General features: G+C 44.4%; 1 protein-coding gene across 8 annotated transcripts in view; it reads left to right on the forward strand.

Moving 5' to 3' along the window:
- Positions 1 to 644: 644 nt before the first annotated feature.
- baiap2b (BAR/IMD domain containing adaptor protein 2b) overlaps positions 645 to 13,863 on the forward strand; it is a 54,002-nt gene continuing 40,783 nt past the window's right edge. For all 8 annotated transcript variants that reach the window (XM_035533760.1, XM_035533761.1, XM_035533764.1 and 5 more), the window contains exons 1-2: positions 645 to 894; positions 12,397 to 12,472. In XM_035533760.1, the coding sequence (XP_035389653.1) occupies positions 823 to 894; positions 12,397 to 12,472 (148 nt within the window). In that variant the 5' untranslated portion in view covers positions 645 to 822. The remainder of the gene's footprint in view (positions 895 to 12,396; positions 12,473 to 13,863) is intronic.

The raw sequence follows: 13,863 nt of genomic DNA on the forward strand, positions 1-13,863 counted from the left end.
CGTCGTGAGGCACAAGAACGGAGGGATTCCCACCTACATCATACGCACCACCCCCGCGAGGAATCCGCAGTGCTCACCACGGTTCTGCATCCCCCCGCGCGCACTGTCTATCCACTGGTGTAATTCTGAAGAGGAAAAATAGTAATAGTCCTGAACGCTAAAGCACTGCGCGATGGTTCGAGGGTTATATGTGTGAAATATACAGTAGAATAGGGTTTTTAACCTTATTCCTATAAATGCCCTGGTTTGGGTACCAAAACGTATTGCTTATCGCATGGATGAAGATGTTCTCTTGTTACCAGTAGCATTCGTTGAGGTATTTCACCTACCGCGAACACTACCGGAATAGCTGCATTAAACCTCTACGAATCATATTGCTGTAGTTTAATATGAGAACAGAGGGCTCGAAATCTAACATAAATTTCCTTTTGTTTTCTATGTAAGCATACAGTTAAGCATAACAGCAACGGCGCGGTTCGGTGAGATGTAATGTAGAAAGAGTCGGCGGCACGGACTGTTTGTGAGCCGTGCCCCGTAGTGGGCAGAGCTTTGGCGACGGGAGGCGGGGTCCGTTTGAATTGCAAGCGCATTCTCGGTGACGAAGGTGGGCTCCTGCCGTGGCTTCCGAGCGTGGCGGCGGTGCGTGGGCCGGTGTGGGTGCAGGGAGACAGTCCCGTATAAAAAGACCGGTTTCCGTCCCAGCTCGCGCATCTTTCGCTGATCGCAGTGTGGCGACTCCTCTGCAGTTTCTCCGTGCTAAAGTTTGCGTTCGCTCTGTGATTTCTTCCAAACCGCTCTTTCCGTAGTAGGAAATTCCTGTCCATGGTTCTGACTGAAGCGTCCAAGATGTCTCGAGCCGACGAGGTGCACCGTATAACGGAGAACGTCTACAAGGTGAGTGAGTCACCGTGGGCTCCGTTTGGGACGGTTATCCGTGTAGCCACAAAACATCGAGTACGCTGCCTTACGTAGTTAAACCTGTTCTGCGAGAGTACACTCTACGTCTTTTCGTGAAGTTTTTTTTTTTAAGTGTTTTAACTTCGTTAGTCTCTCACAACGACTAAATATACTAAAGTGAAAGAGATCTGGGCACGGGACTCTCTTGTCCGTTTGTACTCTGAGTGGTACATCAAGCTTAAATCACTTTACATTCAGTGACACATTCAGTATTTGTCTCTCTCATATGCACGCTGTACTTTGCGTTATCCCACGGAAGTTCAGACTTTACGAACGAATAGTTTCCAATACTAATCTGTCAAGTTGTTTTAACTGTAGAACCAGTTCCAGTCGAACTGGGCCCGTCCGCGCCGCGTACGTTTTGGCGAGATACGCTTTGTAGGCGCACTCCTGCGCCAACGCTGGGAGGTGACATGGTCCCAGTGCTCCGCCACAATAGCCTACACAAGTACGCACCGGGCCGAATATGTTGAGAAAACGCAACTTTACTGACATCTATTAGTTCGTTCGTTTAGGCGTGTGTGTACGTACACTTGTGTTTGTTTTGCTATACGTCGGCGCGCTCGTTTAAAAGCCTAGAGATGAGACTCTGTAAAACAGATGGATGCTGCGTGTCTGAATCCCACCGGCGTGAGTGACTAATGCGCGCCCCCTCCTTCTTCATAGGATACGTTATGTACTTTTTTTCATGTCCAACTCGGGGCACGTGTAATCTGACTCTTAAACAAAATGACTCATCCGATGCTTCCAAATCCCAATAGCAATTGCGGCTGACCTAATGAGACGTGTTAGTACAATCCCGCAGACCTCTGTTCAGGGTCTTAAATGTAGAGACTGTTAAACCCAGCATACCGAGCTTCCTTCCACTGTGAACGCCATCAGAGCAATGCATGCAGATGTTGAATGAATTCACCTGCGTATAAACGCCAAATCCCCGCCCCCCTTATGGTGCATGATACTAAAATGAACGCCTTTGCCTGAGGAATTTCATGTCACGGTGAGGTCAGGACTTTCATTATATTACTGTAAGCTGCTAGAACATAATAGAAGGTGTTAAGATTTGCAAGTGTCTCCCATTTGGAACTGAAGCAGCAGCTTTAAATCTTGATTAGGATTACATCCCTGCTAGAAAGGACTTCTTCTGCAGTTTGTATGGCAGTCTTCAAGTGCAGTGTGAGATAGTGGTAACTAAATCTATGAATAGTGTGTTCTTTGCTTGAAAGCTGAAATGGCCTTTATTAATGCAACTGCATTTTGCTTAAATGTAGGAAAACTGTGTGGCCAATCGCAAAGGCGAGAAAGTAACCGACCAGAGTGAAGCTAAAGCTATTTTTCCTGTCAGATTTAATTAATTGTTTTTTGGGGACAGGAAACCATCAGAGCCTATTAGAAATCAACAGTGTGCACCCTGTAGACATTAGTGAGTGAGCCCCAGTGGACTGATTTAGGGGAAGATAAATGACAGTGAGGAAATGGCTGTGGGTGCGGTGGATGTGTTGTGGCATCGTTATTTCACTTGCCTGTGGTGAAGGGTTGGGAGATGGTTGAGAGGAGGCAATGCAGCCTGAGCTAATGAGGAGGTTTTGCTCCGTGTGTGTGTGTGTGTGTGTGTGTGTGTGGGGTGGGGGTGGGGTATTTTGCATGAGATGGACAGAAGCTGCCACCAGCAGGAGCGACTGAGGGCACAGAGGGGAGGTAAACGACACCAGCTGACCTGAGAACAGACACAGAATGGCTCATTTACTAATCTTAGGCGGCCTGCCGGTCGTGATGAGCTGACACAGGCTCCTTCAGTCTGTCAGACTCTGTCCAGTCTCTTCCAGATCATATGCGTGTATATGTGAGTGGCTAGCCGGCTCAGACTTGAGCATGGTTTAAAGGTCGCTGCTCTGACATTCTCCATTGTATTAAGTAAATACAGATGGCACTGTACTTTATAGATATTCATTTTTTCCATGGTTTCTGTGTTTGGGGTATGTTGAGAGAGGGAGAGGGGGAGAGAGAGAGAGAGAGAGAGAGAGAGAGAGAGAGAGAGAGAGAGAGAGAGAGGGGGGCAAGGTTGGCCAGGCAGCTGCTTACTAATCTCACAGTTTCTTGGCGAGTGAAGGCTCCCCCGTGCTCACGACTGACTCAGATTGCATCTGCCAGCGTGAGTGGGTAGCGTCTCACAGTCTGAACGTGAGCATGAGTGCATGCATGTGTGGATTCACCTTAGCTCCTGCCCCAGAGTGTGTGGGTAGTGTCTCCCGGACCACGCGAGAGTGTGTGTGTGTGTGTGTGTGTGTGTGTACCAGCCATCATCTCTCCTCCACTCAGGCTCCACTCAGAGTGTGTGGGTAGTGTGTCCCGGACCACGCGAGAGTGTGTGTGTGTGTGTGTGTGTGTGTGTGTGTGTGTGTGTGTGTGTGTGTGTGTGTGTACACCAGCCATCATCTTTCTTCCAATCAGGCCTCTGGATCTCCCAACCCACTTTCTTAAGAGTGATTCACTTCCGTGTTATTGTGTTGTTCTGATGGAGCTAATCATCTTATGATGTGGTGTTTTTTTTCCCTTGTCCTGTGACTGTTGTCAGCTGCGTAAGCAGAGAAGCTGTGATGTTTGTGTGATTGGCGTAACTTCTCAGTGTCCACTTCAGACAGGCCATGAAAGAAGTGTGTGGCTATTGAAAATGATGGCAAGAGAGATAAGGACGCACACGCACGCACGCACACACACACACACGCACGCATACACACACGCACACACACATGCTTGTTTTTAAAGTGTCTTCCATAGATACAGTGTAACATGACTCCTGGCACAGCTTTTTATACCTGTTCTGAAATCAACTCTTTTTCTGTGTATCCTGATGTGTGTTAAGGTGGTCTCTTCGAGTCACCTGTGAATACCAGGAGAATGACTGATTTTGGGAGGAGCAGGGATTTGGGTGGAGGTGGTATTGTGTGGAGCTGGGTTTGGCTGCTTTTAACACTGGTAGCATAGCAGAGAAGGCTGTCAGCAGTCTGGATGATGATGATGATGATGATGATGATGATGATGATGATATATGGGTGGTCTCTGTCCTTGTCTCTCTGACACTCCACTCTCTTGACACTCAACATGTTTGATGCATTGCCTGTGCTTTTCGTACTCAATAAACTGCATATTACGTGTCATCCTTTAAATGCTTGCTTTTGGCACTGTGGCAGAAACTGAAAAGCTTTTTATCCGGAATATCTCCAGCAATGCTGGTCCTCAGATCCTCTAAATCCATTTTGTTCTTTTGTCTTGCCATGGAACCACAACACACACGTTACCAAAAATAGCATGCTTTAAATGGACCCAAAAACCTGTGGAGAAGAGTGTTAAATCAGGCGCTATGGTAGTCTGCTTTATTCTGAAACCTGCTACGATCAGATGGCAGTTTTATGACACTGTGTCTAGTACAGAATACGTTTAAATTAGGCTCCCTGTGAGGCTACATGTCTGACTATAATGTAATAAAGCATGGACTGTTTTATTAACTGGGCTGCCCATGGAGGATCAGTTCCCTCTTAAGTCTTGGTCTTCCCAAGGTTTCTTCCTAATCAACCCCCCCACCCCCACCTCCGCCCCCCAGGGTGTTTTTGCCAACTTGCCATTGTTACCACAGATTTGCTCATTAGGGCTCTAGACACAAATATTTGTAAATCTGCTTTGTGGCAATGTATGTTGTACACAGATCTATATAAATACATTTAACATGACATGAGTCTTGATACTGAACTTCTCTTTCAGTGTGATATGAATTCACTTCCTCATAGCACTAATGATGATTGCGCTCAGAGATGCACAAACTTCATCTCATGTTACATTATGGAACAATATTATTGTTAATAATACACTAATATTGCAATTGCCACTCAATCAGTGAGATCACTTTAAGGAACTTAAAAAATATCATGTTCTCCTAGTTAAAGTCTGCTATCTGTGAACCTGACCTAGGACTGTGATGTTCTGTAACCAACAGAACAACATTTTCCTCATCCATTGCATGTTCAGCATTATCCCCTGAAGCGTTTTTACTTCAGGTGTCTGAGCATGTGATGGTGCTCTGTCAGTATCTGTGTGGCCTCACTGTTAAATTGCTGCACCGTGAGGGTGGAGTGATTTATTCAAGGTGTGGAAAGGATGTGGTTTATAATTCTCTTTCATCTTTGAAAGTGTCATGTTATTTTGTCTTTTGTCTGGAGCGAAAGAGCAAAAGACAGAGACGACAATTGTGAATCACCGTGTGTATGTGTATGTGCGAGTTTGTGTTGTCACAGTACAAGTTATGCAGGTGAGAAATGAACTGGTCGTTCTGTGTCAGGAGAGAACATCGCGAGGAAAGGGAGGAAGCAGACAGGGACAGCCTGTATTCTGTGAGCGTATCCTCAGGAAAGTCTTCTGTGTTCACACAAGATTCTGCAAGATTCTGACAAGTTTGCACAAAATCATACAGTTGCTCACACGCTCTCATAGCAAGTGAAGTTGACATGCACAGTATCCAGTTGTTGGCGCCGAAAGATCTTCAAAAGTAAGAACTCTTCTATATCTGTGGATGTGAAGTTCACTACTCTACTACATTTAGGTCAGAGGAACACAGTCATGAAGAATACAGTATGATGAGCTGGTCATAAGGACAACCCTCAGGTCAGGATGGTTAGTCTTAAGGACAACCCTCAGGTCAGGATGGTTAGTCTTAAGGACAACCCTCAGGTCAGGATGGTTAGTCTTAAGGACAACCCTCAGGTCAGGATGGTTAGTCTTAAGGACAACCCTCAGGTCAGGATGGTTAGTCTTAAGAACAACCCTCAGGTCAGGATGGTTAGTCTTAAGAACAACCCTCAGGTCAGGATGGTTAGTCTTAAGGACAACCCTCAGGTCAGGATGGTTAGTCTTAAGGACAACCCTCAGGTCAGGATGGTTAGTCTTAAGGACAACCCTCAGGTCAGGATGGTTAGTCTTAAGGACAACCCTCAGGTCAGGATGGTTAGTCTTAAGGACAACCCTCAGGTCAGGATGGTTAGTCTTAAGGACAACCCTCAGGTCAGGTTGCCAACCTTGCTTTTATCCAGGAGTCAGATGTGTCACATTGTGCCCTACCAGTTACATTGTTAACTGTCAGTTAACCACAAGTGACTACACAATCCAGCCCCGGATTTGAATTTAAGGGGCAGATTTAAATATCTCTGGTCTAGAGGCATTTGAGAGAGTTGGCTGTTTGAGCTCAGTGCTATGACCTAATTTGTGCTCAGTGCTGTGATGGACCAAATATAAATATATCTTCAAAAATTAGATCCAGGACTATAATGCCTCTGTCTCACACCAAAGCCTCTCATCTGTCTGTGTGGTGACATTTTGGCTCAAGCATCCTGCTTCGAGTCAGTGGGCTAATGTGCTCCCTTGGCAGCCATATTGGATCTAATTTGGTGGAAAGAGGGACTCTGTAATGAGAGTAATCTCACTGTTGTGCTCTTTGTGGATGCTCAGAGTGGAGGGATGGAGAGAAGGAAGGATGGGGGAAGAGCATGACAGAGGAGGAGAGTTATTGTGCTTAGATGGGGGATTGTGCCGGGCTTAGTGGGGGTGGGGTGTCGTGCTGTATGTAGGTTGGGGGTTTACATAAGGGTGATTGAGAGGAGCATATTTCTTCTGTCTTTTGTTTCCTTTGTCTTGCATGCATGCAGATGCGCGCAGGCACACACACACACACACACACACACACACACACACACACATTACTGTGCATCTCTTTGTAGATTACTGGTTACCAAGGTCTGTAATTGGATGTAGGGCGTAAGAGCAGAACAGAGCAGAAAATGTGTGTGAGGGTACTTTGGGATTGGAGAGGGACCTCTAGTCAAGCAGCACTATTCAAGCTTGGAGTGTAATGGAGGGTGTATGAGATAAAGAGAAAGGATTCCTTGTGTGTGTGTGTGTGTGTGTGTGTGTGTGTGTGTGTGTGTGTGTGTGTGTGTGAGAGAGAGAGAGAGAGAGAGAGAGAGAGAGAGAGAGAGAGATATCTTTGCAAATTATTCAAGCAGGATGCTATGCAATGGATGATACAACACACACACACACACACTTCTCATTGTGCCTTGCACATTCACGTACACTAACACATGGGTACTTGATAAATACTTCCTCACTGCTACCTTAATTCAAATGAAACAGCAAGTGTGTGCTGGCAAAATGTCACACTGCTTTACACAAGCTGCTGCTTCTATTGCTTTTCTCTGAATGGAACAAGGTGTTCCTCTGGATCGACTCACTCACAGCAGGCAGTGCTCCCTGGCTCATAGCAACTCTATGTGAAGGACCCCCTCCCCCTGGTTGCAGTGAAGTGGTATAGCCTGAATATGCGGATAATGGGAACACACTGCAGCAGGCGCGGGATTGCGGGGGGAATTCCGACATAGCCAAATATGGGCGCGGAAGTCTGTCTCTCTCACCTCACTGAGGTGGGAATCGCGCTGCTGCTGTTGTGTGGAGGTGGTGGGCATTTGCACACAGACACACACACAGAGACAGAGAGAGAAACACACAGAGAGCAGGACAGAACTCATATGAAATGCAAATTAGGAAGGTTGCGGATGTACTGCTCGGTTGAGTCTCGCTGGAGCAAGTCTGCTTCAGTCGCCTGGTTTCTGGCTGTAGCCAGCATTGGCTGAGTGCCTAGGGGAAAAACTGATGGATTTGGTCAGTCGTGTGCACTGAGTAACTGATATGAGGTCAGATCCTGGGGTTCTCGCCAATTCTGCATCATAGTGAATAAAACAGGACAGCTGGTCCAGTGTCAGCTGCATAGTGCAAGCAGCGTAGTGGTAAAATGGTAAAAGTAAAGCTTTAAATAATGCTGTGCTTTATAAGCTCTTGTAGATATGTACAGAGATCAAGTCAGTAGTCCGTAGGCACTGTATTGGGTAGGAGCCAAGAATTTTACTTGAGACTGAGGGGTCAAATCTAATATGTAGAAGTACTATAGTGAAGTAATTTCAATCTGCAAGACATTGTATGTTAGGATATATTTTTAACCTGCATCAACACTTGTGTGTTTGTGAGCGTGTGTGAGTATGTGTGTATGTAACTGATGTGTGAATAGTATGAGTTGTATGTTGGAATTCTGTCAAATGTGTACTGTAAATGGCTTTTACATGTATCTCGGGTGTGACTGATGTGTGATAAAGTATGAAATACAGTATGTCTCTGCAAATGTGAGAAACAGTAGCTGTGTGTGCATGCATGTGTGTGTGTGTGCGTGTAAGTGTCTGTGCTAGTGTCAGTGAGTTTAAAAGATATTATCTTGGCTGGCTAAAGCGCAGACATCATCGATTCACAGTTTGCCATGTTGATTGGAAGAAATTAGCCTTAATGTAATCAGAGGAAAACTGGACTCACAGTATAACATATAAAAGCTTTTACACTAAAGTGTGTACCGCACATTAACTATATTAACTCATTTTTAATGAATTATTAAAATCACATCAATATTTTCTTATTTTAAGTTCCTCAGACTAATTAACACATTTTACTGGCTTTTCAGCTGAGGCTAAGGTATTATATCTCTGCAGATATCTGTGTGTATTTGCATGTGATATTTCCTGAGTGTATGTTCAAATTGAGTTTTCTTTTTAAATAAGAAACAAAGTTCAATTCTAAGTTCTTAGCTCTCCTTATGGCAAAGCCTGCTCCTGCTCCTGCGTTCTCGGGGTGGCTCCTCCTCTGACCTTGACTAGTCCATGTTTAACTGTTCTTAATAACAGAGCTTTGTTATGTAGACTCTGATTAAACAGTTTCTCTCTCTCTCACTCACACACACACACACACACACACGGAATCCTTTCTCTTTATCTCATGCACCCTCCATTACACTCCAAGCTTGAATAGTGCTGCTTGACTAGGGGTCCCTCTCCAATCCCAAAGTACCCTCATACACAAAAAAAAAAAACCTTCTATAAATAAATAATAAACCTCTATCCTCTGCATGACCTCTGTATATATGTTATGGAATGCAGAAGCTCAGATCTCATTATCCAATCCAGTTAAATGAGGCTGAAGTCAAATATGGTTTTGGAATTACCATTGGATTGTCAAATATGTCCAAGTGTAATATTAAAAAAAAACAACTATAAAGATAGTTAAATTAATACAATGCAGTTATTAATTAGCACCTGGAAAATGCATCTAATTCTCATATTAATTTAGGCTTGTGTCATAAATACTCAGATGAATTAGATTTCACATTTATAGGTCAAAAAGCCCACAACCAATATGCCAGATATCTTAAAAAGTCCATCATGTTTATATTCGTGCCATTTGTTCCTCCCTGCTTAATCTGCAAAGGAAATGATACTCCAAATTCAATCCAAAACAAACTACTATATTATCTGGAAAACATACCATCCTACCATTATCTGGAAGTATTATACCATCACAAACTGTAGCATTTCATTCGGAAAGGAACTTAACTACTTCAGTGGTCATTTCAAGAACAGATTTGCTTCACTGAAAGAATATAAATTCATCTCAAATCATGCTTGATGCATAATGATTAATTGTTTAGTAATTCCAACAACACATCTGAGATGCTACCCCTGTATTGGAGACCTGCTCTACTTTAAGATGAGATGTGGCCGTTCTTGTCATTAGTGTATTTGGAGAGCTGCTCTACTTTAAGTCACACCAGATTGTTTGGCTTTGTTTATCTAGTGAAAAACTAATCAGTTTTCTCAAAATGGAACAGATAGGAAATGTTTTTAATGGTAAAGGGAGAGATGCAGTTGGTGTGTACCGCAGTGATGTTTTTATCTCAGAGATTGTGAGAGGATTTGCATGTTGGGCAATCAAGATATTTGTTAGACAATTACAATGTAATTCTTTTTTTTTTTTTTTGCAGCAACTGAAATTTGTACATTGATGAGCGATTTCATTGGGGGTTTTTGGCAGCAATATTAACAATCTTTGAATCTTATTTTAGCTTGACAAGCTGTAGTCCACTCTCGCAATTCCAATCTTTGAAACAGCACCTTTGAGAAACTAGCGCTGTATGTATGTATGTATGTATATGTATATGTGTGACTGGGCCTGTCTGAATGTATCACTATACGGCTGTATGTGTGAGAGTCTGTTTTTGTTTTTATGAATTTCAGGCACCTCTTTTCCTCTCACTAGAGTGAGGCACGGGAAGTTTTTTGCTGGCTTTGCTGTTTGTTTGCTGTTCGTGTACTGTTCATATGCTGTCCCTGTGCTGTCTGTGTGCTGTTCCTTCTCTGGGCCACCTTCACTCCGCTGTGTTTCTTCTCAGCCTTTTGCCTCTCACTTGTTTACATGTTTGTTTGCACTCCTGCACTTGTGGGCCGGCGTTTGGCGTTGTTGGGTTAATCAGCACAGCTGGAGCAGGGCCAAGGATGAGTCATCTTGTGGAGTGGCTGATGGATTACATAAAAATCTGCATGTTGAGATGTGGGGAATCAGATCACAAGGGATTTCTGGATGACTTTTGCATGTCAAAATGCTCCTTTGATAATTTTTGCTGTGCTGTGTATTGCCTATTGTGTGTATCCCTCTTCTGACTCTCTTTCCATCCCACACCTGGAGTCTGTCACTGGATGGTTTCATGCCCAGAGCCTGCTGTTTCTACAAGAGCTGTGTGAAACTTGCTGAGTTAGACCCCCCAACCTGTCACTGATCATTTGTGGTGTTTTTCAGAGATTTTTAGATGTTTTAACTGCCTTTTTTTCTAAGATGTGGAGATGTATATGTTGCCTTTTTTATGAACGTGTCGCTACATTGCTACATGGCTTTTTTTGCTTGTTTGGCTTGGTGAACTTCAGGAGGGGTTGTTTATCTTTGACCTCATTTGTCCCAGAGTCCTGTGTTCCTCTGAAGTGGCACATGAGGAGGCACTCGACCATTCCAAAAAAATCTTTTTTGCCCTTAATTGAGTACACAAACAGTGCTGCTCCAGCTCCGACTGAAGTGGATTCTCTCATGTTCGAGCCCACGCACGCTCATTATCTTCCTTTACGGCTGCTGCTGTAATTGTATTGTTAAATGCTTTGTTCCTCTGCTGCTCTGTCAGAGCTTCTGCCTTCTCAGTTGCTGTGTTCTGTTCTTTGATCCAGAATCCTGGGCTAAAGAACAGCTCCGGGAACCTTTCCCTTCCCCCCCTTTAGTGAGACCCCACATCTCCTCGTAATCTATTAGAAATTCCCTTGAAATGAGGGCAGTGTGACTTGTGGGGAAAAGGTCACGCTCTGTGTGAACAGCAGCTGTCTGAACAGAAGGAGTTTATTCTGATTTGCAGACCAATGGTTGCATGGAGTGGGTGGAAGAGGAGAGAGGGTTGTTGTTATTGTTGTTGTTGTTTTTTTAATTTGTTAGTCCGGACGGGTTTTTAGACAGAACAGATGGAATGAGAAGGGTGGCTATGAATGTGGGCAGGGGTGAGTCAGTGTGAGAATGTGGGTTACCACGCACTCCAACACTGCCTCTGTCCAGCTTCAGCAACCCCTGCCTGGCTGAGAGCCCACCCCACACAGCACGCTACCGATGGAGGGGACGGTGGTGACCCTGTGGGTGTGTGTGTGTGTGGGTGTGTGTGTGAGTGAGAGAGAGAAACATCAGCGGGGGGAGATTCAGTGACCTTGATACTAGATTGGCTGGATTTTGTAGAGAGTGAACTGGTCTGCTCCTGACAGTCGTCTTTACGACACGGTGGCCCTGACTTCATGTGGGTGAGCTATTGGTTCTTGGATCTGTGAAGCAGTGAATACTTTTACAGAAGAGGGTCTTCATAGGTTAAGATCTGGTTGCTGTCAGGAGAGCATATTCAGTATCTCCACTGGAAGTATTAGACAAGTGATGACCGTGCTTTGGTTACGTTATACACTTTATACATTACTGTCCTCCTTCTAACTTCATATTACCTGCCATTTCTTACAAATTTTTATCATCAGATGGAGAGTTTAGGCATTAACCACTATATGTCTAAATGTTTTTTTCCTCTCTAACCAAAAGCATGTCCCTATGGTTCAGTTCTATGCATGTATTTATTTTTGTATTTTATGAAGTGTGCGGTAACTGGTGGTTCTCCACTTAGTAATGACCAGACCTTTATCTCCACAGTTAACTGAGAATTGTCCTATGAGTCATCAGTTATTAACGTTTATTGACACTGAAGTTCTCCTCTGAGTGCATTTCCAGTGAATGATGACCAAGCCAGCACAACTCAGGATAGCTTGCTTTTGTTTAAACAGCTTCAATTCCAAGTCTCTGTTGTTTCGTGTGTGATTTTTATTTATTTATTTATTGTGAGTGACTATGTTCTTGTGAATATGGGCTTTCTGGTTTCCTCTTTGTTCGGCATGTGTGTGTGTCTTTGTGTAAGTAACCATGTGATACTGGTGTGGTAATTACCATGTGTTTCTGTTTCAGTCCATCATGGAGCAGTTCAACCCCTGCTTAAGGAACTTTGTTGCCATGGGGAAGACGTATGAGAAAGCTCTCTCCAGTGAGTACACCCGCCTCTCCTACCGGCCAGACTCCCTCAAGCTGCCTCACTCGCTTCGGCCGTCTCCAGCTCATTTACATACTCGTCGAGTAGGTGCCACGTATTTTGACAATGTGCAAATGCCGAGGGCTTTAGGTATTTATCGGGTTGGATTATGGTCGAGGGCTTTGTGGACAACCTTTTACGACGGCTGAAGAGTTTGGTAATAGGACGTGTTTCTTGTGCGTATATGAAATGTAATGCTGTTCGTGTCTTCTAGATGTGTAGTCTATGCTGAAATGTAAGCTACTGTGTCTAGGGGAGTCGACTTGTACTGGTGTCGTCATGAAATGTTGCATGTTAGGATCCATCTGTACCCCCTGGCATCTACCTCACCCGTGCGTTGCCCGCTTAACCCGGTATCCCATCACTGTACCTCAGGGACACCTTTATACATGTGTGTATTTGTTTTGGCTTGTTTGAATGTAATCGCATTTTCATGGTGTTGCCAGTATGTGGGCAAGGTCAAGGATGATGGGTGATCACAACAGAAATGTACAGTAGCCGGATTTAGCTGACATGTGCTGTGTGCCGGGGAGTCATAGCCGTAACGTGTGCAGGCGAGTCAAAGCCATAACGCACACACGCGGTGTATGTGCGGGAAGTCGTAGCCATGATCCGCGTACGCTGGGCTGCCATAGCCAAATTTCACACAGGGGATAGCCAAAACGAAATGACATTAGACAGTCGTAGCTGAAAGGCGCACCGGGGAGTCATAGTCTAACTTCACACAGGGTAGTCATGGCATCAGTGCATCGGGCGAGTCAGAGTCGTGATGCACGCAGGGGAGTTGCAGCTCAAACGTGCGCAGGGAAGCAGGGATAACAAAGTAGAGCAGAGGCTGGACGGAAATAGGCCAGGCTGAGCTCGGAGAGTTAGCCCAGTCCCACAGAGGGAGAAGGAAAAGGGGGGGCAGAGCTGAAGTTATCCAGGACAAGCATGGCTGAAAGACGTAAGAAGCACAAGGACAAGATCAGCAGACACATGCCTGGACACTGTACTGCCGCCGATTACTGTATTCCCTCCTCTACTGGCCAATTGCAAGCGGAATTATCTACAAACGCTTTCTTTTTTAACATATCTAAATAACAGTATTAATCTGTAACATTTGGGCCGTGCCATTATGAACAAAAATAAATAAATCTTTTCAGTAAGATAAGAAACTAAATATTTGGTTGTTCAGGAGCCTGCACTATTTGTTCTCATTACTGAACAGGAGATTCCTTGGAATCACAGTGGATGTCACTGTTTCAGATTAGAGGTTTTGGTTAGTTAAGGCTTCAGGACCATGGACAAGGCTTATGCTGGTTTTGCTGATTATAAATTCTAGTTTTTTGGCAACATCCTACATT

Source organism: Electrophorus electricus, chromosome 14, assembly GCF_013358815.1.
Source record: "Electrophorus electricus isolate fEleEle1 chromosome 14, fEleEle1.pri, whole genome shotgun sequence".
Taxonomy (NCBI): domain Eukaryota; kingdom Metazoa; phylum Chordata; class Actinopteri; order Gymnotiformes; family Gymnotidae; genus Electrophorus; species Electrophorus electricus.